This window comes from Pochonia chlamydosporia (genome assembly GCF_001653235.2).
Source record: "Pochonia chlamydosporia 170 chromosome Unknown PCv3seq00011, whole genome shotgun sequence".
NCBI lineage: Eukaryota > Fungi > Ascomycota > Sordariomycetes > Hypocreales > Clavicipitaceae > Pochonia > Pochonia chlamydosporia.
In genome coordinates, this window is record NW_019154046.1 from 476,708 (window position 1) to 501,207 (window position 24,500).

At 47.6% G+C, this 24,500-nt stretch overlaps 6 protein-coding genes across 6 annotated transcripts; 4 read left to right on the forward strand and 2 right to left on the reverse strand.

Annotated features, from left to right (window-relative positions):
• Positions 1–1,195: 1,195 nt before the first annotated feature.
• Positions 1,196–2,271, reverse strand: VFPPC_16880 (casein kinase I isoform delta; the record flags this gene model as incomplete). Its single annotated transcript, XM_018294633.1, has 4 exons — positions 1,196–1,554; positions 1,603–2,082; positions 2,134–2,206; positions 2,266–2,271. 4 exons carry the CDS (start codon positions 2,269–2,271, stop codon positions 1,196–1,198), a joined length of 918 nt encoding a protein of 305 aa, XP_018137487.1.
• A 350-nt stretch (positions 2,272–2,621) lies between these two features.
• Positions 2,622–3,098, forward strand: VFPPC_16881 (hypothetical protein; the record flags this gene model as incomplete). The annotated part of the gene is made up of 2 exons (XM_018294634.1): positions 2,622–2,960; positions 3,018–3,098. The coding sequence occupies 2 exons, from the start codon at positions 2,622–2,624 to the stop codon at positions 3,096–3,098; spliced, it is 420 nt and encodes a 139-aa protein (XP_018137488.1).
• Positions 3,099–5,032: 1,934 nt separating this feature from the next.
• On the reverse strand, positions 5,033–6,562 carry VFPPC_14778 (hypothetical protein; the record flags this gene model as incomplete). The annotated part of the gene is made up of 7 exons (XM_022428931.1): positions 5,033–5,040; positions 5,158–5,496; positions 5,567–5,652; positions 5,719–5,786; positions 5,851–6,251; positions 6,314–6,350; positions 6,413–6,562. The coding sequence occupies 7 exons, from the start codon at positions 6,560–6,562 to the stop codon at positions 5,033–5,035; spliced, it is 1,089 nt and encodes a 362-aa protein (XP_022284020.1).
• A 3,147-nt stretch (positions 6,563–9,709) lies between these two features.
• On the forward strand, positions 9,710–10,714 carry VFPPC_10520 (aflatoxin regulatory protein domain-containing protein; the record flags this gene model as incomplete). The annotated part of the gene is made up of 1 exon (XM_022428712.1): positions 9,710–10,714. One exon carries the CDS (start codon positions 9,710–9,712, stop codon positions 10,712–10,714), a length of 1,005 nt encoding a protein of 334 aa, XP_022284021.1.
• Positions 10,715–12,670: 1,956 nt separating this feature from the next.
• On the forward strand, positions 12,671–14,108 carry VFPPC_10521 (O-methyltransferase family protein; the record flags this gene model as incomplete). Its single annotated transcript, XM_022428713.1, has 3 exons — positions 12,671–12,926; positions 12,973–13,466; positions 13,551–14,108. 3 exons carry the CDS (start codon positions 12,671–12,673, stop codon positions 14,106–14,108), a joined length of 1,308 nt encoding a protein of 435 aa, XP_022284022.1.
• A 541-nt stretch (positions 14,109–14,649) lies between these two features.
• VFPPC_10522 (hypothetical protein) lies at positions 14,650–16,327 on the forward strand (the record flags this gene model as incomplete). The annotated part of the gene is made up of 3 exons (XM_018288879.1): positions 14,650–14,857; positions 14,935–15,472; positions 15,526–16,327. 3 exons carry the CDS (start codon positions 14,650–14,652, stop codon positions 16,325–16,327), a joined length of 1,548 nt encoding a protein of 515 aa, XP_018137493.1.
• Positions 16,328–24,500: the final 8,173 nt, after the last annotated feature.

Below are 24,500 nucleotides of genomic sequence, written 5' to 3' on the forward strand. Positions count from 1 at the left end.
GTCATTTTCGGATGCTAGCACAGCTACGAATTGTTACTCAACTTTTGTCTTATGGCTGTGTCACACCTGCTTTTGTGGTAGGTATGTGAGATATGGAGACAAGAAGGGAATATGACTATTATCTTGATATCAGCCAAATCTGGCTTCCTGTGGCAATTGCTCACAAAGCGATGATCAAAACTGGGGGATAAGTGCAAAGAAGCCTCAAAGCATTGCCATTAAGAAGGCTATGGATCTTTTCACAACCTCGAGGCTGGTCCAGAGGTCCAAGTAGTCAGTTTTCATTGCAATAAGTACTTTGAGATTTAATACTTCTTTACAATATCCTGCCAACTCCTTCCTCCTACATCAACGGCGGTAAATCTATTGCAGCAGTCAACGATGGCATTTTCCCTGGTCTCTGCCACGATCTTTGTCCTCGCGATCTTTGCACCTGGATCGGACGCATCATGTAGTCCCGTGGGCTACATCTGCGCCAATAACGGCTCTTCTATTTCTGTATGCAACACGAGCGGAGACTGGCAGTTTGCTGCCAGTTGTGGACACGAAAGATGCTGCACCTACAATAGTGGTCTTCCATACTGTGCTTGTTAGAAAGAAGTACCTCATGGCTTTAGGATATCCGTTGCTATGAGTATCTGTCATGACTGCCCATGCACCGTTTGCAACAAAACCCTGAGAGCTGATTATAATGCTCCAACGAGCCCCGACGCCAAGAATTGGGAGGATGGGGATCTTAGTCGAGGAAAGGATAAGCTATCAATTCCAAAGCGTCGCAGTACATAGCCGGGCAATATACTCGAATATTTTGGCAACATACGTTCCAACTTGACCCAGTCTTATTGAACAGAGCTGGTTGCCTTTGACTCTGCTAACGTTGATGATGTTTTGTCGTGGCAACCTGACCAGATTATCGTATCCAAGCAGGTGAGGAGCGGTTTTACGGATGTAGGCGAAATTGCGCTGCCTTGTCCGCGTGGCCATGCTGCTCTTTCATAGAAACCACAAAGCCAAGGTTGTCGTCGATGCCGGCAATCCCAGCTCAGCCCGGCTTGGTACTCAGACACAAACTTGGGCTGGATGGACCACTTTGTGTACTACTTGCAGTGTACAAGATGTAGGCATTCAGGCCACCTTCTTGGAGACCGTGGCTTACGCTTAGAAGGTAGTTGGTTTACAGAACCACTTGTGTGGGTTAAGTCTCATCAGTAGACGAAGTACTCTGCAGCTCGTGATATAGTTTTTCCGTCCAATCGAACACGTTGTTGTATTGGAAGCCTTGCGCTACGAATAGGTTGTGGAATAGTCCGAGAAGGTACGCGTAATCCGGCTTTTTGATAGGCTGAAGTGACCGAGTGTACCTTAGGTACGTGGCAAATTCGTCCGGCAGCCCTTTGCAAAGATCGTCTATTGTTGTACTCATTTTCTTTTGTTTGATCAACTCCGTTCGCTCCTCGTCAGTCGATGGCTTTAAGCCCTGCCACGGCAGCGAGCCACGGGCGAAGTACAGAAGGACATAGCCCAAAGATTCTAGATCGTCGCCCCTAGATTGTTCTGCTTTCCATTAATATATGAGCGTTGTAATTGCTGGATGCAACCTACCAAGTCCCTTGTGATTATTGAGGCTGGCATACCGAGCAGTGCCTCCAAAAGGTCGGTCGTCCCGTATTCCATGCCCCTTAGCTGCATCCATATTTCTTGCAAGGCCGAAATCAATTGTATAAAGTATGTTGCCATTATTTCCAACTCCCAGGAGGAAATTGTCCGGTTTAATGTCACAGTGTAGATACCCTTTGTTGTGAATGTGCTTAATCCGATGAATAGCTTGCTCGGCAACAAGAAGGACCGTCTTGAGAGAAAATTTCCGATCGCAGTAGTTGAAGAGGTCTTCCAGAGATGGTCCTAGAAGTTCGTGCACCAAAACATAAAAGTCACCTTCTGGGCCAAACCACCAGACTCTTGGTATACCGACGCCGCCGGATAATGCGTCATATGTCTCTGCTTCATATTGAAGAGCCTCAGAGCCGTCCCGTATAAGAGTTAGCTTGATTGCGACCTCTTCCTCTGTCTCGGTATCGATCCCTATTTACCCACATAAGCTCCGAGCAGATATGAAGTGAAAGAGAAACGTACCAGCGTAGACGAGACCAAAGCCCCCTGCTCCAATCCTGCGATCGACACGGTATCTTTTGTTGACAAGAATTTCCTGCAATAAAACTCATGTGAGATGACTGTCGCATAGGTTTTAACTAACAAATTTCGTACCTTCATCACGACATGATGGTGTCATGGCAAGACAAGTAACAAGAGAGAAGAATTGATGAGAAACAAAGCCACCGGGGAATGGAGGAGGGGGTTACCAAATATAGATTAGCGCGATACTGTCGGAGCTGAGGTGAATCTCGACCAACCATTTTGCAAGTTGCTCACAATGGGTCCATTCCGTGAACTCTGCGCTTCAACGAAGCAGCTTGCATTCACGCTCCTGCACGCATGATATCTTTTCCTTCTGCAAACCCGCTTCCCCCGCATTGGAACGCGATGCGCTCTCACCGAATCGTGCTGCTTGCGGATGACTCCCCTGGCGCGTCTTCAGGCGACCGCCGAGCACGACCTTGGCCATGGCCATGCCTCCTGACGGTCACTCTTTCACATCGCCATCACCTATGGCGAGTGAGCAAATTCGCAAACGACGGATCGGAGACGATTTCTCGCAAAAAGATCACCCCGCAAAGAAGCGTAAATCGACAAGTGCTCAAGTTCTCGCTCCCAAATTCCCCCCGGCTTTCTACGACGAACTATCCGAGATACCCCTAACTCTGGACGTCCTGCTGGAGTTGGATCAGAGGAACGACGCACGATCAAATACAGAAAAACGAACCAGCTCCGTGGATTTACTGCCCAAGGACCTCTCTCGATATTCAAGGCGCGGTGGCCCCGATACGCAGCACCTGAGAGACGTATGACAGCATGACCGGCTCGATTCAACTACTAGCTAACGTGCATTAGTTTTCAAGCAAGACACGAAACACTTCAACTATGGAAAATACCCGGTCGAGTTCAAGAAGTCGACAGACGCACTCAACGACAGCGACTAGTGTGACTTCTAGAAGCGGTTCATCGAGGTATGGAAAGGAGTTTGATCAACACCTTCGAGACCATGGTGTATACATGAACAATCGCAAATCCAAACCGTTGAACACAGAGGAAGCAAGGATCAGTTTGAATCCACCACTTGGGTGCAACCTGAATTCGCACCCATAGACAACCATGTTTCATTTTGTAAGTAGAATAGAATAGTATAGAGATATTCTTAGTCGGCCTCGGAAAGTGGTCAACTAAGGCCCAAAATGGACGTTTTTACCGAAAACGGAATGGCTTGACGCTTAGCAAGGCGTATCTAGATTTATCATGTCTATTAGGCAAGTATGTCCCTAATCCGGCGTTGCCGCTTCAATCCCACCGAGTGCTTCGGGCGATTCATCAGCACGGCATTCAATGCTCCTGGAGCCCTGGTAGTCCGTAATGGTGTGGAATTTCGCAGCCGCGCTGGCGATGAAAGAATAGAGCAATGGTCAAAGTTGGCGCATGCAGGCACCACCCGTCCTAGTTGGATTCTGGCTATCTCGACCTTCGGTGGCTTGGGTCAGCTTATTACCCTGGCCGTGGGCCATAAACAGCGGAGTGGCGCGATTATGATTCCCAGCAAAGTTTATTTCTGGGAATGACAGGTCATAAGAGAACGGCTCGAAAATCGGGTAATGATATGCTCCGTACGATGTCACACAGCGCCACTAGGCCGAGATATTTCTTCTACTGTGGTGACAAGTGACCAGCGCCTGCCACATCCCTGTTTGCAATCTCAGACATGGGAGCTAGCCGGGGGCCGGACCCACGAAAGTCCCTTGGCTTCGCCGCATGCATCTCAGGTTGTAAGACGTTTGCTTTGATGAAGTTACCGCGTTACTGGTTCGGTTGGATATCTTCCGCAGGGTTCTTTCCCGTACCACCCACCCCCGCTGTTGGTGTGTTGTCAGAGTGTCTCTCCTCGGAGAGTTGTTGGTCCCTGCTTGAAGGTGGCAGCCTTTCTCCTTGCATAACATTCTCACCGGAATTCCCAGATACGCATAGTGTCGGAGAATAAGTAGCGCTTAGTTATGGAATGCGTAAGCAAATTCTAGCAAAAGTACCTTCACGCATACTCCGGGGATAAGTACGAACTCTGGTCATACTGCTGGTCTTTATGCGGTCGGATTGAATGGGCTACTTCCTCTCGCCGGAGACTCGCTGTAAGCATAATAGGCGGCCAATACAGAGGCGCCCTGGGTACAGGGCGCGCAAATAGTGAAGAGGAGGCGCCTCTGTATTGGCCGCCCCCATCTAAGGATGACAACAAGGCAAAGCTTAGTAAAAAGGTTAATTTAGGTTGGCATCTTGGGTGCGCATCGCAAGGATTAAAAGTATTCCCTTGGATTCAGGAATTCGATCAGAACTTGGGTACTCGTTGTACAGTATCTCTTGTCTCAGACTATGTGGCGCCCGGTCTCTCTCATGGGTGCAATGTGTCCGGAAGTGTCATGATGCGTGCATAAAACGCCATCTTCTCAGCGCTTTCCTGCAACGATTGAATTCTTGTTAGAGCCATCTAAGGAGGAAATTTAACGCAGACAGCGAGTCTGAATTATGGCACGCTGTCTATGGATTGTTGAAGTTTGGCTCGAAGACGGGTTCAGCGTATTGTAAATGCCAGCCAGTGAGTAATATATTGGGTATAACATCTTATATAACCCAACTTGACCGACTTGAAGAATAAATACAAGCAATCCTAGTCCTTTGCTTCCCACCGTGCACTTATTTCATTGGAATAGTTGGCATCCTCTCCGATATTGTGACGGGCTCAGCCCAAGTTTGTTCAACATAGGGGTGCCTTCATACCGTCTATCTAAAACTAAGGAGAAAGGAAAGATCAGAGCTCGAGGCGAGCCTCGAGCTCGTGGTCAAATAGTCGTTGGGACTAAGCGAAATAACCTAATTACAGATCTGGCAGAGCCAGGTCTCAGATATCGGGCGTAGCCCGTGACAGATGTATTGGTAAAAAAGGCCGTTTTCTTCACTACACGTGGTTATGCTGCTCCTCAATTTGCTGCCTGAACTCACGGTCCACAAGAATACCACCTCGGCTGCCCTTTGCAGCAGGTACCACATTCAAATCCGCCATGACGTATGTCTCAACACTACCTTTAGCCGGACTCGACGGCGATGAGTCTGTAACATCAAGTTTGTGACCCATAGCGGCATCGCGCGTGACGCGTTCCACCGAGCGCTTGGAGGAATTGGGGCGGTGACTGGGGGCAAAGGACACGATACTGCGAATGCTCTGCAGGATACGGCCAAGGGGATTGCTAGCAACAATATACCATAATGATGGACCGTTTATCGCGACAATACTGAAGGCGGCTTCAAGGACGGCGTAATATACTATCTGGGTACTGGCTTCTGTAAAGGCGTTACTGCGTGAGTCTGCAATCCATATACTAGTAGGAGAAGATCAGGGTTGATTAATTACGGGGACGATCTTTAGCATTCCCAGCTCTGCCTTTGTGAACAAGACGCATCATGATAACCAATCGAGCTGTACTTGCACCCAAGCCGCTACATGAATAGTAGTATTAGCACAAACGTACTGCTATTAGCTGCAAATGGAGGGCACTTTCGTACACTAACGCAATTAGGAAGACACAAGAGACTGCAATTTTCCGGGCAGTGGTTATGTTGAGGGACCAGATCTTATGCCAGTTAGCCGTATTAATAATAATTCGCTAGATAGCAGTTACAAGTACGGAATCTTACCTTGGGGAGTGGCAAGACAAGAACTGCAACATCAAGAATGGAATCGGACACGGAAAAGCCCTTAAAATAGGAGGCATAGCGGTCAAATTGTGTAGCATGGCGTATATCCCGGTCGATGCACTTCAGAGGCCCACAAAGGCTCAAGGGCACGACAATAAAGGTTACCGTCCACACGAGGACGAGGAAGATGAAGATCATCGTGATACAGTTCAACGCATCGCGATGGGATCCAAAGCAAAAGATACGCCGATAAAAACATACTGCGCTGAGCTTTGTCATACCAAGCGTCAATGCGGTCAGCACATCAAAGGAAATGAGAGTGCGTCCCTGCGTAAAAGCTGTCGCCTGGACCAAAGCCTTGTCTTTCGGCGTTGTGTTACCCAAAAACCCTTCTCCTAACCCTGTATATTCCGGTTAGTTTCTACATTCTAATTTTAACGACGCAAGCCCTGCCTATACTGACCGAAGAAGGAAAGAGCCACGAGGCCGACAAATCCAACCTAAATCCATATCTAGCTTAGATACCATTTTATATCAAAATAGTGGGAGGCCCAGAGCTTACCCATGCCACTGCTATCGTATAGTCGTCCATCCAGACGCGACCCTTCTGCTTGTAGCGTGCTACGAAGCGCAGCACGACGCTTCCAAAGGTTAGGAACAAAAACGTGCCGCTCAACGCTGCGAGTCCGTTCGTCTGGAAGTCAATCCCCATGATGTTTGACGGAGGTCTTCATGAAGTGACCATGAAGAGTCCACAACCGATGACTGGCTCATGTAGCTGGAAGAAGAGCACACTTTTATGAGGGCCAACTGAATAGGAGGAATGGCAGTTATATACCTAGTCACATGCCACAGCTGGGGTTCGATCCAAGAGGGAAGTGGCCAAACAAAAAAAAAAAAAAAAACACTTACTCGAGCTAGCTACCAAGGTACTGGAGGATGTCGGAAGGACATTGTGCCATGACTGAATAATCCTACACAGAGAACGACGTTCTATCCTTGTGACCACCCACCGCAGCAGGACCGTCTTGTAGTGCTGTTTCGTGGATTTTGGTTGCGCCGAGTTGCATTACAGATTCTCCGGGGGCGGACGGTGCTGACGCTGCCTTGTGCGGTGTTTTTAGTGGTTGGCAAGTTGGCTTGACTGGAGTGGATTTTGAACTTCTCTTACTGCCTGACTGACAGAGTTTATTACGCCCGGGGTAGCGAATCCAAGACGGCACCTATAAGGCTATGTTACATGTACGCCTGCGATCTTAACCCTTTATCTCATGATAACCCTTACGCCGACCGCGTCCAATTTGGGCTCTTCGTCGTCTTGTCTGTGACTCACTACGGTTTCTCGTGAGTTTGGTTTGTTGTTTGCAGGCTGGCTTGGGGCCACTCCCCCAAGTGTTCAGAATCCTATCTACGGCAGCTGAAGCGACGCCAGCACTAAATGCCGCGAAGTGAAAGTTAGGGTGCGGAGGTTAGGTTAGAGGGAGCTGGTTGGCTGCTGAACAGGAAGTGTGCTACTAATCTCTCGCTCTTGTCCACAGGCGCATTGGTATGACGCCGCTCGCATGATTCGGTAGAGGGAATTGTTTAGTACTGACATGTCCGTTCTAAGCTGGGCCAGTACGCTATATTCTTTCCACGATTGGTCCTAATATTGTTGTCGAGTGTGCTTCCCTGGTAGTGCTGCATCAACTCTTTTAGAATGCTTACCAACCCTTTCCGAATCATTGTGGCTGTACGCATCCTAGGAAATTGCATCTGCGGCCTGGCACCAGTTCGGGTTGCCTATCCTCTCAAGTCTCACGCTTGGCCGCTTTTAAGAGATCCTTCTCAACGCATGCCGGAGTCCATATAATCATTACCCTATTTCCCTTCTCTCGCAAAGCGTCTATGGCGTCATATATGCATCATGGCGACCCCGTAGCCTGAGGATCAAACTTGGCCAGCCAACTACCCAGAGCAGATACCTACAGACGCCAGCACTCCTGTTCATGTTCTTGCTTGTTCGTCAGGAAGTCTCGTGGAGTCATACTTTGCGTATGTGTAGAGCCTTTGTATCCAAAAATGGTTAAACCGGGGGGATAACTGATTCGCGAGGCGAGTAAGTTTGGGAGCTTTTGATCTACCGATTACAAAGTTGGGGCCCGTTTCGGATCAATTGCCGAGAGGGCCAAGAGATGCGGTGCGGCAGGGCCGAGAAATATCCCCTGTCAATATCACGGTCTGAGGAAAGCCCGTCTGACCACATGACTATCTGCATTGCGTCCTACGACCTGTCAGTCAGCACGGAAGGTTGCGGTGCTTTGATTTTGCTGTGGTTTGCTTGCACATGCTGCGCCAGCAGAGTAGCTTAGGCTTTGTCAAGCCACGTAGAGCGACCCAGCAAACCACGAATTCGCCGTGTCCGTTGCAGCCTGCCCCATTTATCACCAGTGCCGACGCAGAATTTGCGGTTGGATGGGCGAGGTCGGCTGTCTTACGGGCGACTCACTAGTGAGGGCGGCTGCATGTCTTGATCTCTTGATGAGTGATGAGGGGCAGCCATGTTCGGAAGCGTGGCTTTTGGTAGGTGTCCCCGTAGTGATCGCTCGGTGCTTTGGTTATTTTTTCTTTGTCTCAAAATTGGTGAGATGCTACGGCGGATTCGTACGACTAGGGTAGCCGAACGAGGTTGCCTTTGTGCGTCTCAATGGTTACCTTAACACGCGATGCCGGGAGCGGGCGGATTGGAGCCCTTGTAAGAAAATCCCTGGTGCTGCCCGGCTCGCCGCAGTAACGTCCCAACTGCAGTAACGTTTCTTTGTTCGCGGTAGAAAGAAGTCAAAATAGAAAACAAAATCGCTATACGTACGTCCAACACCAGCGTGCCGGATTCACGAATTGCCTTGAATAGTTCACTGAGTGAATGCATGTCCCCTTGGAGAGGTGGCGAGGGTCAACAGGTCATTAGTCGATTATTGTGAGTCCCCATGCAAAGTCTCGGAAAAGTTGCTGGCAGGAGCTTGGCTTACTATGTCTGCTGACAGTCTAGTCCGCATTGGCTCCGAACGGAGGGCAACAATGGCCCAGACGGGGTATAACGCATCAGGTAAGGTGCTGGGATTGGTGGTAGTTTCCAGGTACAGGATCTCTAAGCAGCTCGACACGACACGCATATGCGAATGGTTCTCAGCGTTTCTAGAACACCCCCAAGTACTATGTATGCATGACCGCTGAAGACGGCGAATCATTTTGAGAGGCGAAAGTTGTAAATCGGGTGGAATTTGCCGGCTTACATCGGAGGCGCGATTCCTTCATGACATCTCAGCCGCAGCTTCATGCAGGCCCTCAGATAAAACTGAGCGAAACGAAGCTCTGCCAAGGAATCGTTGGCTTCGTTCCCGCGGGTTGTCCGTTCGTGCGTAGCGTTTATTTCAAAGTCAAACCCAAGTACTACTCTTTCGGTGTCTCGTGGTAGATCGCTCCAACCCCTGGACACGACTACAGTGGCCCCCGGCTTCTTTGATCTACAATGGCCAAATTTAGAGATAGCTGCCACTCATGTGCAGTCTCCAAAGTTAGATGCCCTAAAGAAAGACCCGCGTGCTCGCGATGCGAAAAAAAAGGGTATCGCTTGTGCGTATTTTGTCGCAAAACGTCCGGGCCGTAGGCGGGAGCAGCCCCGCGATGCTTCCAACAGCCTTGGAACCTGCGGCGAAGGCAGCGCCGAGGGCCCTAACCCCACGGTGATGCAAGCTGGCAGTATATCTGCGCAAACAGAGACCTTAACAGCCGCAGAAATGAGTCCGCCATCGCCAACTGCCAGCACTGTTCCCGACTCTGCTGAATCTCCCGCCAATTTTCAGGCGAATTCGGCTCCTTAATGGACGGTTTTACAGATATTACTTCGCCTCTTGAACTCTTGGAGTTGCCGAAACTCTCAGCAATAAACAACCACTTCACCGACCTTCTTACGCCGCGTTTCGGTATAGAGGCTGAGTCGCTGAATGTGGGGAGATTATCCATCCCACAAGATCACCGTGATATCGCTGATCTGCTGATATCGGACGATATTAATTTAGATTCTAACAGTTTCAACCCACTGTTTGGGTGCACAATGGCCCCCGGGTTGTGCGCTCGACTCCATCACAATCCGATGCAGTCATCAAGCAGCAAGAACGGGGACACTCGTTCAGAATTGAGTACCGGGTGCCGCTGCATGGCACTGGCCGTGGGCCTCTTACACAAGCTCTTCTCGCCCGAGTCCCCGTCTAGCATTTCAGGCAATTCCGTCTCTGTTTCTAGCGACGGAGCCCTAGGCAGTAATTTGCCAACTCTTACGTTGCTGGAACGGAACAAGGAAACCATCGAAGCCGTCAGCAATATGCTCCAGTGTTCGTGTGCGGAAACGGGGTACTTGACAACTATGTTGTCAATAATTGTGTTCAAGGTTCTCGAGCTGTATGCCGTGGCAGTGCGACAGGTTCACCATGGGCCAAGCTTCGAATGTACCGAGAGCCCCCTTGGTGGTGCCTGGAGCACGCCGATGGCCACTAGGTCGATTAGACGGTTTGGTACAGACTCTAGCTCGTCCGACGACGAAGTGTCCAAGAGGACCAGTGCTCAGCTGATACTGGGCGAGCTGCACCACGTGCAAGGTATAATGAACCAGTTGGCACTGCGGTTCAACGCCCACGGGGAAAGGGGCGCGTTGGAGCAGGATTTGGACTCGAGCTGTGAGAGCCTCACATCACCACCTCTGCTCACTGACAGTTGCAGGCCGACTGAAACCTTCTCAGCGGCGACCCTGGGCCAAATTGAGGCAGACCTGCGAAGAGGCCTTACGACCCTATCTTCTGACATCATTACCAGGCTACGGTGGAGTTAATGAAGACCACTGCATTGGGGGGGATCGCCCATCCAAGAAACGGCTGCTCAAAGCAACCAGCATTGCCATGTATCGCAGATAAATCGATTATGTCTATCGTGTCGGTTGGGTTTGCCCTTCAAGGCATCGTGAGTAGAAAGCAATAATAGCGAGCGATTGATCAATCGTGATCGTATAACCCATTCCTTAGTGAAAAAGTGCTATATTCCGGTATACACTTCAGGACTTGTGTAATGGTAACTTAAGACCCTAAGTCATAGTTGGACCTGCTGCTTCTGAGGACGTAAGTCAGGTAAGGCTGTTGAGCAAATGTAACTCACAGCGTGTGTGTCGTTGTTGTACGTAGACCCCAGTAGTAATTTATTTCTTAGATTGGCCACTAATTAGATGTCTGGTATTATTATACTCTAGCTTGGTAATGACTGCTGTTTAAATACTCATCCATGCCTCCATTGATCTTCAAGTACCCAAGGATTCTGCTAACATTGCGGTTCGTTTTACGCATAGCAAATTCTATTTTTTTTTTGCAAAACTTTGTTCTCACTATTTATGATGTTTTCTTTACTGGGAAAGGGACCATCGAGACAGTACTCAACATAACCAAACTACATAATCATATTAAATAACGTATTTTAAGCCTTTCTACCTAATTTTATATTAAAGAGTTAGCAAATACTTGCACGTTCTGAATGCTTGAACGAAGAGTCCAGAGGCTGCATGCACTTAAATGCTGTGATAACGTCTCCTCGATTTCGAGTGCTATTCATCACGTATGCGGTGCATCTAGCAGAGAGACTCGCTGTGCCCGGCAACATTCCCCTAAATTTCTACCACCTAAAACTCTTTGTATTTACCTGTATTTACCTTGAAGCAAAGTAAGATACCGCGGTAAGTTTTCGCTACCCTCCGCAAGCTCCACAAACATGCGTGCGTGCGAAATTGCTCCTGTCACACTACCTACATGGCGACCCTCCGGTGTCCGTTCATCAGTAAGGTGAAATCTATTGTGAGTCGATCAAAACAGTCAGCCACGGTAGCCTTCTCGGAAAGTGGCTATTGATTATAAACGTACCTCCAGCCCTTTGACTCGTAAGTTGCATCGGCCGCATCGACCCAGTATGCTGCGGTCCGCTTACCTACCCCGAGGGTAGTATAGTCTGGGTGCGGAAACACAACTTTCCCCATAATTTTTCCGCTGTAAATAAAGACTCCTCAGACGTCGTCAGTTCAATGTTTGATAGTCTCGTTGGCAGCTGCCCAAGGTATCGCATTAGCAATGGCGAAGTCCCTTTCCAGGTCCTCCGTCGAGACGCTAAAAAGGTTGCTCTTGTCGGGAGTCGGTGTGCGACGACCAGCATTCCAGATGATTATTCTGGGAAAAGCATTGCTACCCCAGTGGCTTTTAATTGTCTGAAAGATAGGCGTTACCTCCGCAGGCTTGGTGAGGTTGCGTCGGGTGATTGAGGGGTTACTTCGTTTCTCTTTTTGCGCCGTCTTATGGAGAACCAACATCGATGTTGTGGTCCGCGAACAATCTGTTAGTCACAGTGCTGTCACCAATTTGATACCTGCGTTCCTACAATGGCCAAATCCTCAGCCGACTCCGCGCAAGCCGTGCTTGCATGTCTGCTTACTCTCCGTTCCCCCGTTACCCTGGTTGTTGGTGTATTTCGTTCTCGCTGGTTGAGCAAGTGCGACCCGTCACAACTCCCTGCGCCACTTAAGGTAACTTTAATCAGCCAGCGATGCAACGCCGGCAAATCGTACCGTGTACGCACCTACGTTTTGGATTGAGCCGTAAGGGTCGAGGTGAATTGCGCTCTGTGCAAAATCTCACGGGGCCAGGGACTATATAACGGGGGAGAACGAAAACTTACCTTATCCCAAAGCTACTTCCTTTTCACAGCGGTAGTCGCACTCATGGCCTTCTGCAAGTCAGACTACGCGTAGCCTTCAATGGAACTTCAGGCGCAGTTACAATTGCACTGCCGCGAGCTTACCGGTGTTGTCGAGAGCCTTTCTACACTCTCGCATGTTAGCAGCACCAACCAAAATGCCAAAGAATGGTCACCACTCGACAGTGACGATGGCCGGCAGGCGAAGCAAAACATACTGTCTACAATCTACAAAATCAGATCGCTAGTTTGTGGAACATCCGAGTTCCTCCAGCATCTTGCATGCCAGGTCAACATTGGGACTTGTCGTTCACGGGGCGTACATTGTGCTGTTTAAGCTAACTGTCTCATTGCAGAGTGAAGTCCTTACCGGACTCGGTTGGCTAGGCGAGCTCCAAATCTTAGCTTGCATACCATTGACTTCCAGCGCTCCAATCAAGGACATAGCTGAGTTGTCGCGCGCCCCAGAGGCACAACTGAGCCGGATGATTCGTCTGATGGCCACCGTTGGCTTTCTGCACGAACCGGAGCCTGATCATGTGGCACATACGCCTTTGTCAGCTTCGTTTGTCTCACGTCCTTCTTTTCATGACGCCGCCATGTTTCTATCAGAATCTGTAGTTCAAGCCGGTTTACGGATGATTCAATCCACGGAGGGCCGTGACGACTCGCATCAAGCCCACATAGCGCACACTTTCGCCTTGCCTACACTGAAACATGGAGCAAAGGTAAATCGCCGTTGGTCGGCGTATCTTCATCACGTTGGACGTCTGCAGGAAGATCTCGGGGCGACCAGTATTTTCCAGCAGCTAAATTGGCAGAAGATAATTAACCTTCCAGGCGCTTGCATTGTCGAGGTATTTACCAAGCGGTTTATACGTTCTTCCCAGTGGGAGGAACGAACTGATACCTTTTTGTGCTTTGCATGCTAATCATTGCAGGTCAATGCCCCGTCACGATCGATCTCGCTGGCACATCGACTTGCCGAGCAGTTCCCAGCCCTCCGGTGCATCGTGCAAACTAATGATCAAGACACTTGCAACTCATGCCATAGACATGGAGATGCCAGTTCCCGGATCACCATGACGAAACGCGCCATCGGTGCTCCACAAACCGTTCTAGACGCCGTTGTGTATATCCTTCATCTACCTGTATCCTCACCAAACGTGGTATTGAGTGAGCTGATGGCGCACTTCGCTGTGTTACAAGTACGTGGAGCCAGCATGCTCATTTGCACTGGTCATATGCTTCCGGAGCCGGGCAGCATTCCCAACTCCAATATCGAGAGCTTGGTTAGATCGCTCGATCTTGCTCAGCTGCGGCTGACTAATAAAGGGGAAATGGAAATGGTCGATTTACTGAGATTAATAGAGTCAGTTGGGGATGGCGCAGGGAAGCTGGCTGTCGTTAAAACGATTCGTTCACGAGGCAATATCGTAGCTGCCCTGTTAGTGACAGTGGTGCCAACCAGTGATGTAATTAATCGGGTGATTAATTAGCGATTCATTGAATCTGTTGGAAGCGCAAGGCTTCTATTCAGGTGATAATTATCACGGGACTTGGGGTACTCGTAACTGGTTTTATCGATGCTTGTTGAATTCATCTAGCTGTGGATAACGTACGCCTGTGTTGGTGTTGAGGCCTCCTCACGTGAGGTCTGTTTCAGCCACCGTTTGAAGCCATTCGCAGGCTACTGGCTCCGCCGCCAAAGACGGCGTTGGAAGCAACAGAATCTGAATCCGAGGTCAGGATTATACATAGTAAACGACAGTAGAGACACAAATTAAGTAGTAAATTTTAAAATAGTAGGGTTGTCAGCCACGTTAATTTCGACCATCACAAAGCTGGCGTCTCGAACCCCAGGGTACGAACATGGGGGAAGATGAACACACCGGTTCTTCACCGCGTCTGGTGCCTTATGCTGATTGCAGCAATAAAAGGCTACATAAAAAGTCTCTAGCTTCCCCCTATTTATGGATAGTACACACGGAGCGTCGCGTATCACCAAAGACAATTTTATTTTCCGGCGCAATAGACGGCATGGCTAATAACGAAGCTGCGGAGTGTTTGACGGTTGATATTGAAAACCCCATTCGTCATGGCGACGACAGTGATGACGATGGACTCGATGGCTTGGAGACGGCGGAGTCTTATGATGAGTTCTATCTAGATGTAGAACAGGCTGCCGAAGAGGAGAAGGCTAAGGTTCATGCTGGAGAGCTAAGAATACTGCACGGAACCGGCAACAGTAAGCTTAAACGTAGGTGTAAATGTCCATGTTTATGTATAGACGGCTAGTAAGGGGACTAATAAGGTAGCTGGCAGCGGAAGAGTTTCTGTCGAGGACAATGGCAGACGATTTTAACGCAGCACAGGCCCTAGACATGCTTCAACATAGGTACACGATCGACTACGGACGACGGTCTTCTGGTTCAAAACCCGCTAGTCAGGCCGACGAATACTACCCAATCTTTCATCTAGACATGATTAGCATCGTTGGCCAACCGTTACGGCCGATTATATACAAGAGCTCATTCTTTGACAATGTGGATTTCACCTTCCAGCACTGGCAAGCGCCATATAGCTCCAAGCATGCTGTTAGCAGTCTCCCGTTTGAGCTTACAAACCGAACATTCCGCTTGGCCACTGGAGCTTCACGCGAAATCTGGTTTATTGTGATGCATCCTTTGCGACCTGAAGCAGTTGGAATTCCCACGCCACGAGCAGGAGCAAGAAGTCGAAGCCACGTCCTAGGGTCTAGCGAGCGGAGCGCGATGAGAAGACATCGCGCCGAGGCTCTAGCCGGGTACATCAAGGACCTCTTCTTGGACGGCACGCTAATAGGGGAAGGCGTCGAGCCATCGTGGGTATTAGGCGACCGGCGGTCACAGAACATCTCATTTGAGAAGTGGTCAGAGTTCCAGACACTCTTTATGGACAAGTGGCCAACTTTTTTCGGCTGCATGCGTATGACGAGTTCTGGTGCGACCAACAGCCTGCGTTTCACGCATACGACCATGGAGCAAACATTAAGATTGAGGTCAATCAAGCTCTAGAATATCTCCCAAGAGAGGCACGTCTCCGCACAGACGAGAATGGAAGCGGAAGCGACAGCGAGAGCAGTGAAGAAAGCGAAGAAGAGGATGGAGAAGGGTCTTTATTTGTCCGGGAAGGCCGCTCTGGCAGGGAGATTACGACTGGGATTATCGAAGGTAGCAATAACAACGGCAGCAACAATGATGAAGGGCTTATTGAAACAGCAAATCAGGTGGACGAGGCAGCACACAGGGAGCTATATACGGACGGCTTAGAGCAGCTTCGCGTAGAGCTTGAGCAGAAGTATAACCTGGAGCATATTGCGCAGATTTCCTACGCGATAGCTGCTGACATCCACGGCCAAGAAGGCTCGTCAACAGTTGCCGATCAAAGTGGTGACGATGCCGAGCAGGAACGCTACGAACACAGACAAATCCAAGTCTACCTGAACGGAACAGGTTGCAGGGGCAGAGCAGTCAATGATGGGACGATATTAGGAAAGTGGGGATCGCATATTCCTACAGAATACTTCATCCCTAATTCTGGATCAGCATCGACCAGGTTTTGCGGTCAGGCAAAAGAATCGGACTTTACCCCTGTCGCGGTAATTCCAATCTACCCCCTGAAAGTGGCGCATGAAATCCACCTCTACGTAGATTGGGATAAAGTCTTACCATTGTAGGCCGATGCGATCCCAGAGAGACTGCTAATACAGTGCGGCCGGCCGACGCTCTGACTGCCACTCGGGTTTCTTTGACTTTGTTCCACGAACTCCAAACTTCCCAGGCTCAGTATCCCATGTATCGTTAGTACCCCCAGAGGTTACCTAGGCCAAGAATCACGTAGCAGCCCAGGCAGGAGTCGCCTCACTGAGCTCCAATCGTGGACGCCAAATGTCCAACCCCATCATGCAGACAAACGGATCCAGGTTGGACGAAACGGCACTAGGGAAGGGACGACCCTAACACTGATCTGGAATCGGAATAGGTTATTGTGACTGGAATAACACCCTGGTGCCAAGGCGGCTCCCCTTGACCTCGACGGTCCCACTTTAGTTATACATAAAGATACAGGAGAATGCAAGGACAATAAGGGATGGAGAGACTAATATATCTCCCAGGGCCGAAGGGATCCATTCATTAATTAGTGGCAAGCCATACTCCATTTCGGATAGATGAGACAATCGACTTTGATCTTGCCCACCATGTAACTTATTTGTAGCCTGCAAAATATTGCAGGTGTGATAGGGTTACAATACGGTGGGATATTAGTACTCCAACTGCAAGAGGGCCAAAACACAAGTGGTACACACAACCCAACCTGCAAAAAATCAGGAAGCCCCGTGCCGGGCTTCCGAGGCTCTTTTTCGAGCAAAATAACCACAAGTTAATTGAATTTCAGCGATTTCATATTGATGAGGATTTATCGGTTGTATTGCCGATGCGAACTACACTGTTTCTGACCATCGCGTATTATAACGGGTTCTACAAAAGTAGGTTATCGGCTTTAGATGTGTTTTATTGAGCTGTTTAAAATGGCCAGATTATGATTGCGATGATTGTGCTTTAATGGTTGCCCGTGTTGCGCGACTATAGCGACTTAATTAAGGAATTAAAGGCTCATTATCGCTATCTAATATTGGACCCCGTAGTTGTTTCCTTGCGGGCTGGTGACTCTGATGGGTTTCTCCTTCCTGTAGAGCTTCCTAATCCTTTCCAGCTAAATCTGTCTAAGGTTTATCGCCTTCTAACCGTGCCTCTTCTTCCTGATCTCCTTGCTAAGCATCTAAGTTGCTCTTAGTGACTTCTATAGGCGGGAAAGCTTTAAGGCTAATAACCTCACGAGTTAACTCCCCTTTGACCTCTTCTATATTGTCTGCTAAAGCTGATTGAGTTGCTACTTCAATAGAGTCGCTGACCGATATGTTTGAAGTCATTTGTCGGCTTCTTCCTTTTGATTTGATTTGAGGCTTCTTTGGCTGTGGTTTTGGCTGATCGCCTGTAAATCGGATATCAATCCAGAGAACAGCTCTTCTATCTTTAATGGCCCAAGTGTAATTAGCATCAGTATTAAAAATATCAGCTATTGATTCAAAAGGCTCGCGTTCAAAGGCAACAGAGATAAAGGTCCCTGTCTCTGATTTGCCAATTCTCTCAAAAGATACCCCAAATACTATATTTGGTCGATTAGTTGCGTTAGAATCTTTCCAGAGGTTGCTAAGGTATTTAGAAGTAAAACAATCCTTTGAGATCGATTGTAGTGTGTTCTAAGGGATAAGAGGAAGATCTAGGCCACCTAAATAGCAGTTAGTAATAGAAATTATACACAACTGGTTGTACCTTAATACTAAGTGAAGTTGTTTTGTCGGCTTTAAAGAAGCCTCCTCTAAGATTATAGCTATCTGAATGTAGGGCTTTTACCTGGATCTTTAAGCCAATTGGGTTATTGAAAGGTGAGGGTTCTTTGGCTGCTCTTGTGGCCTGGTTGGCTTTGCGCCTCATCTGCTTAAAGTGCTTAAATTGCTTGAGATTAACTGATCGACCTAGTGCTAATGAGGAAGATAACGCAGGAGATACAGACCTCGTTAGATCAGATAGAGCTCTTCCTTGCGATGTGATATAGCCGGTCGTTAAGGATGTGAATCTTTGTTGGCTAGCTTCTGAGATAACCTCGCTATTAGAGTCATCCACGATGATTTCTTGTGGCCAGAGTTTGCCGCAGAAACCGCATCTTGGCACACTTGGATTCTTAAGTCGTATATCAGCGTGCCGAATTCGTCGTGGGTGGCTATCACAGATAACACTGATCGATCGAGCCTTGGCCGGCATAACAGCAACTAATTAACGTTAGCAGAAGGATATTAAAGTATAGTAGCTATTTAAAGGTAGAAATGGTTACTTGGAAGAAAGGTTATTATAAATGTGGCAGACATGTTGGTAAGGAGGAAATTGCAATGGCCCCTGCTCTTAGCCGCAGTGACACAAAAGCTATAATTACAGCTTAACTGCACCTCCTACCCTAGAAGTAACAGAGGATACCTAAATTGGTGATTTTTTGACGTCTAATTGAGAGTGAGGTCTTCTTGTTGTATCTTAGCTATTTGTGCATTAAATGCTATTAGAAGAGGGTCTCTAGAGAGGCTTGGGTCAGCGAGGTAATTGCGTTAAAGAAGGCGTTTATATTCTACTGCGCTGCCCGTAGAAATAGGTATGAGCTGTAGGATTGGCAGATGTCCCGTTTTTTAATGACTTTTAATAGAATCTTATAGTTAAATAAATTTGTCCGCATAGGGGCATTTAGAGTTATCTTTAAGATCTAGGCAAGCCTGAAATCCGATCTCTTGCAGCCGCTGATTACACCAGGCCTCTGTCTCTTCTAGCAGCAGCGTGTCAATGTTAATATGCTGCAGCGGACTTAACATATTATAAAGTAACTGCTGATTAGGGCTATTGTTATCTTGGCTGAGAGAGACGCCCCAATTTGGGTCTTCTGTGGTGTGATATAGGTCCATTGGGACGCCCGATCGAACGTTTGGTCGATTTGGTTGTTTACGGATAATATGACCGTTCTATAGCCGCACAAATTGTCCTAATTCGTCTCGAATGATAGGTCCATAGATAGCATATATAGCTATCTGATTAGCGAGGTTATTATCCCTAAAAATCGCGTAGCCGGCAAGCTTATTAAAGAAGGTGATCCAACGATCTGTAGCGCCTCCTTATAGCTATCGCCACTAGGATTTAATCTTCACGTTTCTTGTGCTTGGTCCATAGAGATAACAGCTATCTAGCCGATCACCTTGTTTGTAGTAGTGGCTAATTCCGTCTTTATTAGTGTATTTAAGCTTCTTTAGACCGGCTTTTGCAAGGGCTGCCTGTGCTGCTGCCCACAGAGGGGTCTCAACGCCATGGTCAGATCTTGTGAAAAAGGGTCGCATTTGTAGTCTTTAAACCGCCTGGAGGTACTGCTTTAAAGTGCTTATTAAAGTTGTAGCTGACCTTCCAATAAAGAACCAGATAATACATCGTGAATACGCATTAATGCAGCCGTAAATCTGAAATCCAAACCTCTTTAGCTTTTTGTAGCCATTAAGAGACCATAGGAAGTTTAGGCTAGGTACTTTAAAGTCTGCGCGTTATTTAAAATTGCCGTCGCGGCGACCTACAACTTCTTTAGGAAAAGCAGAGCAATAATAATCATATAAACGGCGTTATGATACAGCTAGCTGTGCTTGTTAACAAACATATTGATAGAGAAGCCCTTTACTAAAACCAAGGATAGCTGTGCTCTGCTAAAGGTCTTGGTGCAGGAATTAAATTGCACGGTTAAGGGTTTCTTCTCTTTCTTCGTGTATTTAATGTCGCCGCTTCATACCATAGCAGTACCGGATTCGCTGTATCATCTATCGATTTGCCTCAGAATAACCCTCTTGTTGTAGATTACAGAGGATTGAGAGATCGGAGAAGCCAAAGTTAAAGAAGTAGTATTTAACCCGATTGATTAGATCTTTAGAGACCTCTAAAGCTTTATGCCAGCTGTTTAAACCCTAGCATTCAAGTTGATTGTACAAGGTTCGCTCGCTGATAGGTACATTATTTCTTAATTAGAGCTGGGAGTTAATATTGGCCAGGATATCTTGAATTAATACTCCTTTATAGTACAGATCGCAGATGTCCTTATATAAAGGCTAAAGCCTTTGATGGCTTGGGACTAAAGCGGTTAGACCCCAATCAGATAGTTGTCTCTTAAAGGTACAAAACGAGACAGTGCTGCCACTATGAGCCAGAAGCGATTCGTTTAAAAATGCATAGATCTAATTATTTAAATGGCCATCATTTCTTCTTATCTCGATGGCTTCTCGAAAATCCTTAATTTAGCAGCGTGGCGGCATTGCAAAAGGCGGGTGCTGCAATGAGTGTGTCGTTGATGTGTGTGTGTATGTGGGTGGATTGCGGGGCTGGCCCTCTTGCAGTTGCAGTACTAATATCCCACCGTAGGCACGGCCTAATAATCTCGACAGGTACATACGCAGATACGGAACACTCAGCCGCGCCTCACGGCTCCGACCACAAGGTGTGGTTTGGTTTGCAGGGACACCACCACACAGAACTCAGAGCGACGTACACTAAATGAAGGTTCTTTTATCTAGTTGCAAAAGGCATCTTTTTATTTCCTCTGTACTGTTAGCAATCTTGCGGCTGTCCAACGCTCTACTGCCACTCGGGTTTCTTTGACTTTGTTCCACGAACTCCAATCTTCCCAGGCTCAGTATCCCACCTACTAATACATCTCCCAGAGCCGAAGGGATCCATTCACTAATTAGTGGATAGATGAGAAAATCGACTTTGATCTTGCCCACCATGTAACTTATTTGTAGCCTGCAAAATATTGCAGGTGTGATAGGGTTACAAGGATACCCCTACAACTGCAAGTGTTTGTCCAGTCAGAATGGCGCGAAGGATGCGCCCTCGAAACTATAACTCTGTAAGAAGGGGAGGCAATCCTACGTGGCACTTGGGCGAACAAATCTGTGGCAGCAATAGTCTTTCTATGATGGCTCATTTGTGAAAATCGCTTTCACCCCGGTACCTTAAATAGTCTTTATTTTTGGTGGCTAGTGTCTCGTTACGTGTGCAGCCAGGCAGCAAGGGTCGGCCGTAAACAATTGTAGCTTTGGATATAACGCAAAATAGGCACCAGCGCTCTCTCTTTTATTTAATGTATAGATAATTGCGTATTATGGCTTACACCATGCTACTAAGGGTGGGTATAGAATCAAAGTTTAGAACCAGCCTTAGTGCTACCGTCACATTAACCGTATTTTCTGCTGATGTCGCCTTTGTCGTACTGGATGCAAAGCCTTACAAAATGCCAAGCCTTGAGTTCGGAACTAGTCCACGGGAACGCCCCATCAGTCCACGCCCGCTCTTACTCGGAGATCGTCATCTATGTAAGGCTCAACTACGCCTTCCCAAAGGCGCTTGACTAGTAAATGCATGTCTGACATTAGCACAAAGCTGGCTTGCCGAATGCATCCCACTAAAAATTGCGGTTCGACTTGCTGAAGCTTGGTAAACATTTACGGAGGCCTCTCAACGCCAGAGACGAAATAGTCCGGACAGTCCAGTCATAGGAAGCCAGCGCTTAGACAACTTGCTAGGTCGGTTTAGTTATTACATTATGAATGAGAAGGACTATGCTTCGTTGGAGCCTAGTAAACCCAATAATCACGTCAGTCGTCCTCTTCACTGATCGTTACAGAGCCACAGAGCTATACGGCGCATTTTTCTGGATACTCTGGGGCAGGCGGACGGGAGGTCGGAGCATCAGGGTTACAAAGGGTATTGGCCAGCAGTTGGGCGGTCAACAGATATTAGCTCAAAATTCCGCGGCTAGCCTTTTCATAGTATAATATTCGGAATCCGATTGACGGCAGATACACTGGACTGAAATGAACTGTAATAGATCGGCAACGAAGTCTGCAGTAGCACAAACTGATAGATTGACAGCTGATGTATAGCTTTAAATTTAAACAGCCCTAGCAATGCCGGGGTTGGTTCTGCCATGTACAGACACCCAATATCGAAAACTACCTCATCAAAGCACGTGACAAAGCAAGTAAGAGTAGTGTCAAACTCCTCTCACAAGATCACAGGAGGATACAAATATCAATAAATCGAATCATGATTTTAAATCTCAATAATTATCTAGTACACCGATAGTGAACCAAAGGGCACATCGTGAACCTAAGGGTCACAACTTAAGACTGCTATTGACGAAATCCATCCGATTCCACCACGTAAGAAATAACTCATGCCGTTGGTTCGTTTTCCAGTGATGGGCGCATTGTTGGAACGTCAGAAATACTATTTGCAGCTATGAGTTTGGTAAGCACCATTGAAGGCATTGTAATTGAACGTTAATGTGGGACGCATGGATCCATATTCGAGCGCATATCACCGGAGCCTTTCCTTAATATTGGAATATCTGTAAGAGTATATCAGATCAAGCACAGGAACCAATAACATACACGTGCTGTAACGGTCCAATCTGCATAATATGATGAAGGAGGAGGGGGCGAAAAGATCCAAGAGATACCAATTTGGGCACCGACCATAGTCTCATAACCTATCGCAATATTGTTGCTGTGCAAGGTGTACTCACAGTCTGGGGGTAAGGCGATGGAATCTGTGCCGTTTCCAGGTGACGCAGATCCGAGTTGGGGACTCCACTTCCGAGCTTCAACTACTTTCGCCGAGGTGGGTGATGCCGGGGCGGCCATATCATCCAGTGTCCAAAGATTAAAATCCCAGGAGGCCTCAAGGAGCATGTCTGGTGCAAAACTAGGGGCTATACTCGTTTTGTCAGGACACAGTACTTGATGAAGCTCACCGATATGTGTGTTGAGGCTACCGCTTTGCTGTGTGTCGCGTACATGACCTCTATAGGCCACAGGACATATGTTTAAGCTGCCCCATGGTAGGCCAGATAATTCTTAGTTGGCGTTAAGATATGTGGCCGTTGGGGTACAATAGATATTCCCAGCGTGCTTTTTTAACATCCTCAGAACCAGATCTAGGAGAGCGGTTGGATAATAAGGTGAATGGGCTTAAGTTGTTTGAAAAGCCACCCGGGCTGACATTTAAGACCTTTGATACTACCGTATTTATGTTGCTCTTAGGGCTGGCCATACTTGCGGACCACTTTTGAGTCTGTTTTGCAGCGGAGCAAGATGAAGCCTTAGGAGTTATTGCGGTATGCTTGCTGCTTCGCTCCATTAGTAGAAGGCAGTCCAGCGTACTCGTGGCGGGATGTAAGCTTGGTTTATCTCAATGATATTGGGGATCTACCCCGAATTTGTGTATTGGGAAGCTGAAGAAGTGTCCACTAAGTGGTGTTTTGCCTCCCCTAAAACTATGGGTAACCTGGGGCATCTTATACCTTGTTTACTTTCGTTCGCATTAAACCGGGGGAATAGTATGCAGCTCAAAGCGCATTGACGTCGGTAAATATGAAGTGACTGGGCTTGCATCCCAGTCTGGATACACCCCAGGATACAAAACCATGCTCACAGGCAGCCTGAAGTTAAGAGGGCCAAATAGATTTTGCAGCTAAGCTGAAAGGAAAGTAGCGATCATTTTGAAGGCAATGTTGTGGCTTGGGGGGACTACGTTGTGACGGAGCTTTAGTGAAGGCTCAGATCGCTTCCACGAACCCCCCTTCGGCCCGTCACACCTAGGAACTGGAGTATAGACCTAAAAGTTCTTGCTAGTGAGGCCAGGAATATTATTCCTAATTGTGAATAAGTTACAAGCCTAAGTTCCATATTAACTAGCCTAAATCATAGTGGCATAAGCAAGCCACAATCGGGTTTGCCGAACGCGATACTTTAACACCCTAGGATACTATTAATGCTAAGCCTTTTTCCATTTCGTATAAATAAGATAAATAGTTCTAGTTTGGTATATAATTTCTCATGTGGTTTTAGTACTATAGACTTTGGCGGGATTAAACTTTTTTAATGATACATTTCGTACGATAGTTCACATTGCCAGGTATCATCCTGACAGAAATGACGGCCGAGTAACCCTTTGCCTTGACATTGCAGCGTTGCAGCAATTATCGAATAACTATTAACCCTTCCCATTCCAAAATCATAAACTAGGCGTTATGGGCGAGAATGAAGCTGCAGTTAGACAAAGATGGCTAATTTCACCCAGTAACTGTCGGATAAAACTGCCTCTGTTAATTGAACAAGCAGACTTGGAGTAATTGCTAGATGTCATAAAATCATAGATATTAGGAGATGAGAGGCTGGCCAACCACCTGAAATTTTTATCAGAAGGCTGGTAGTT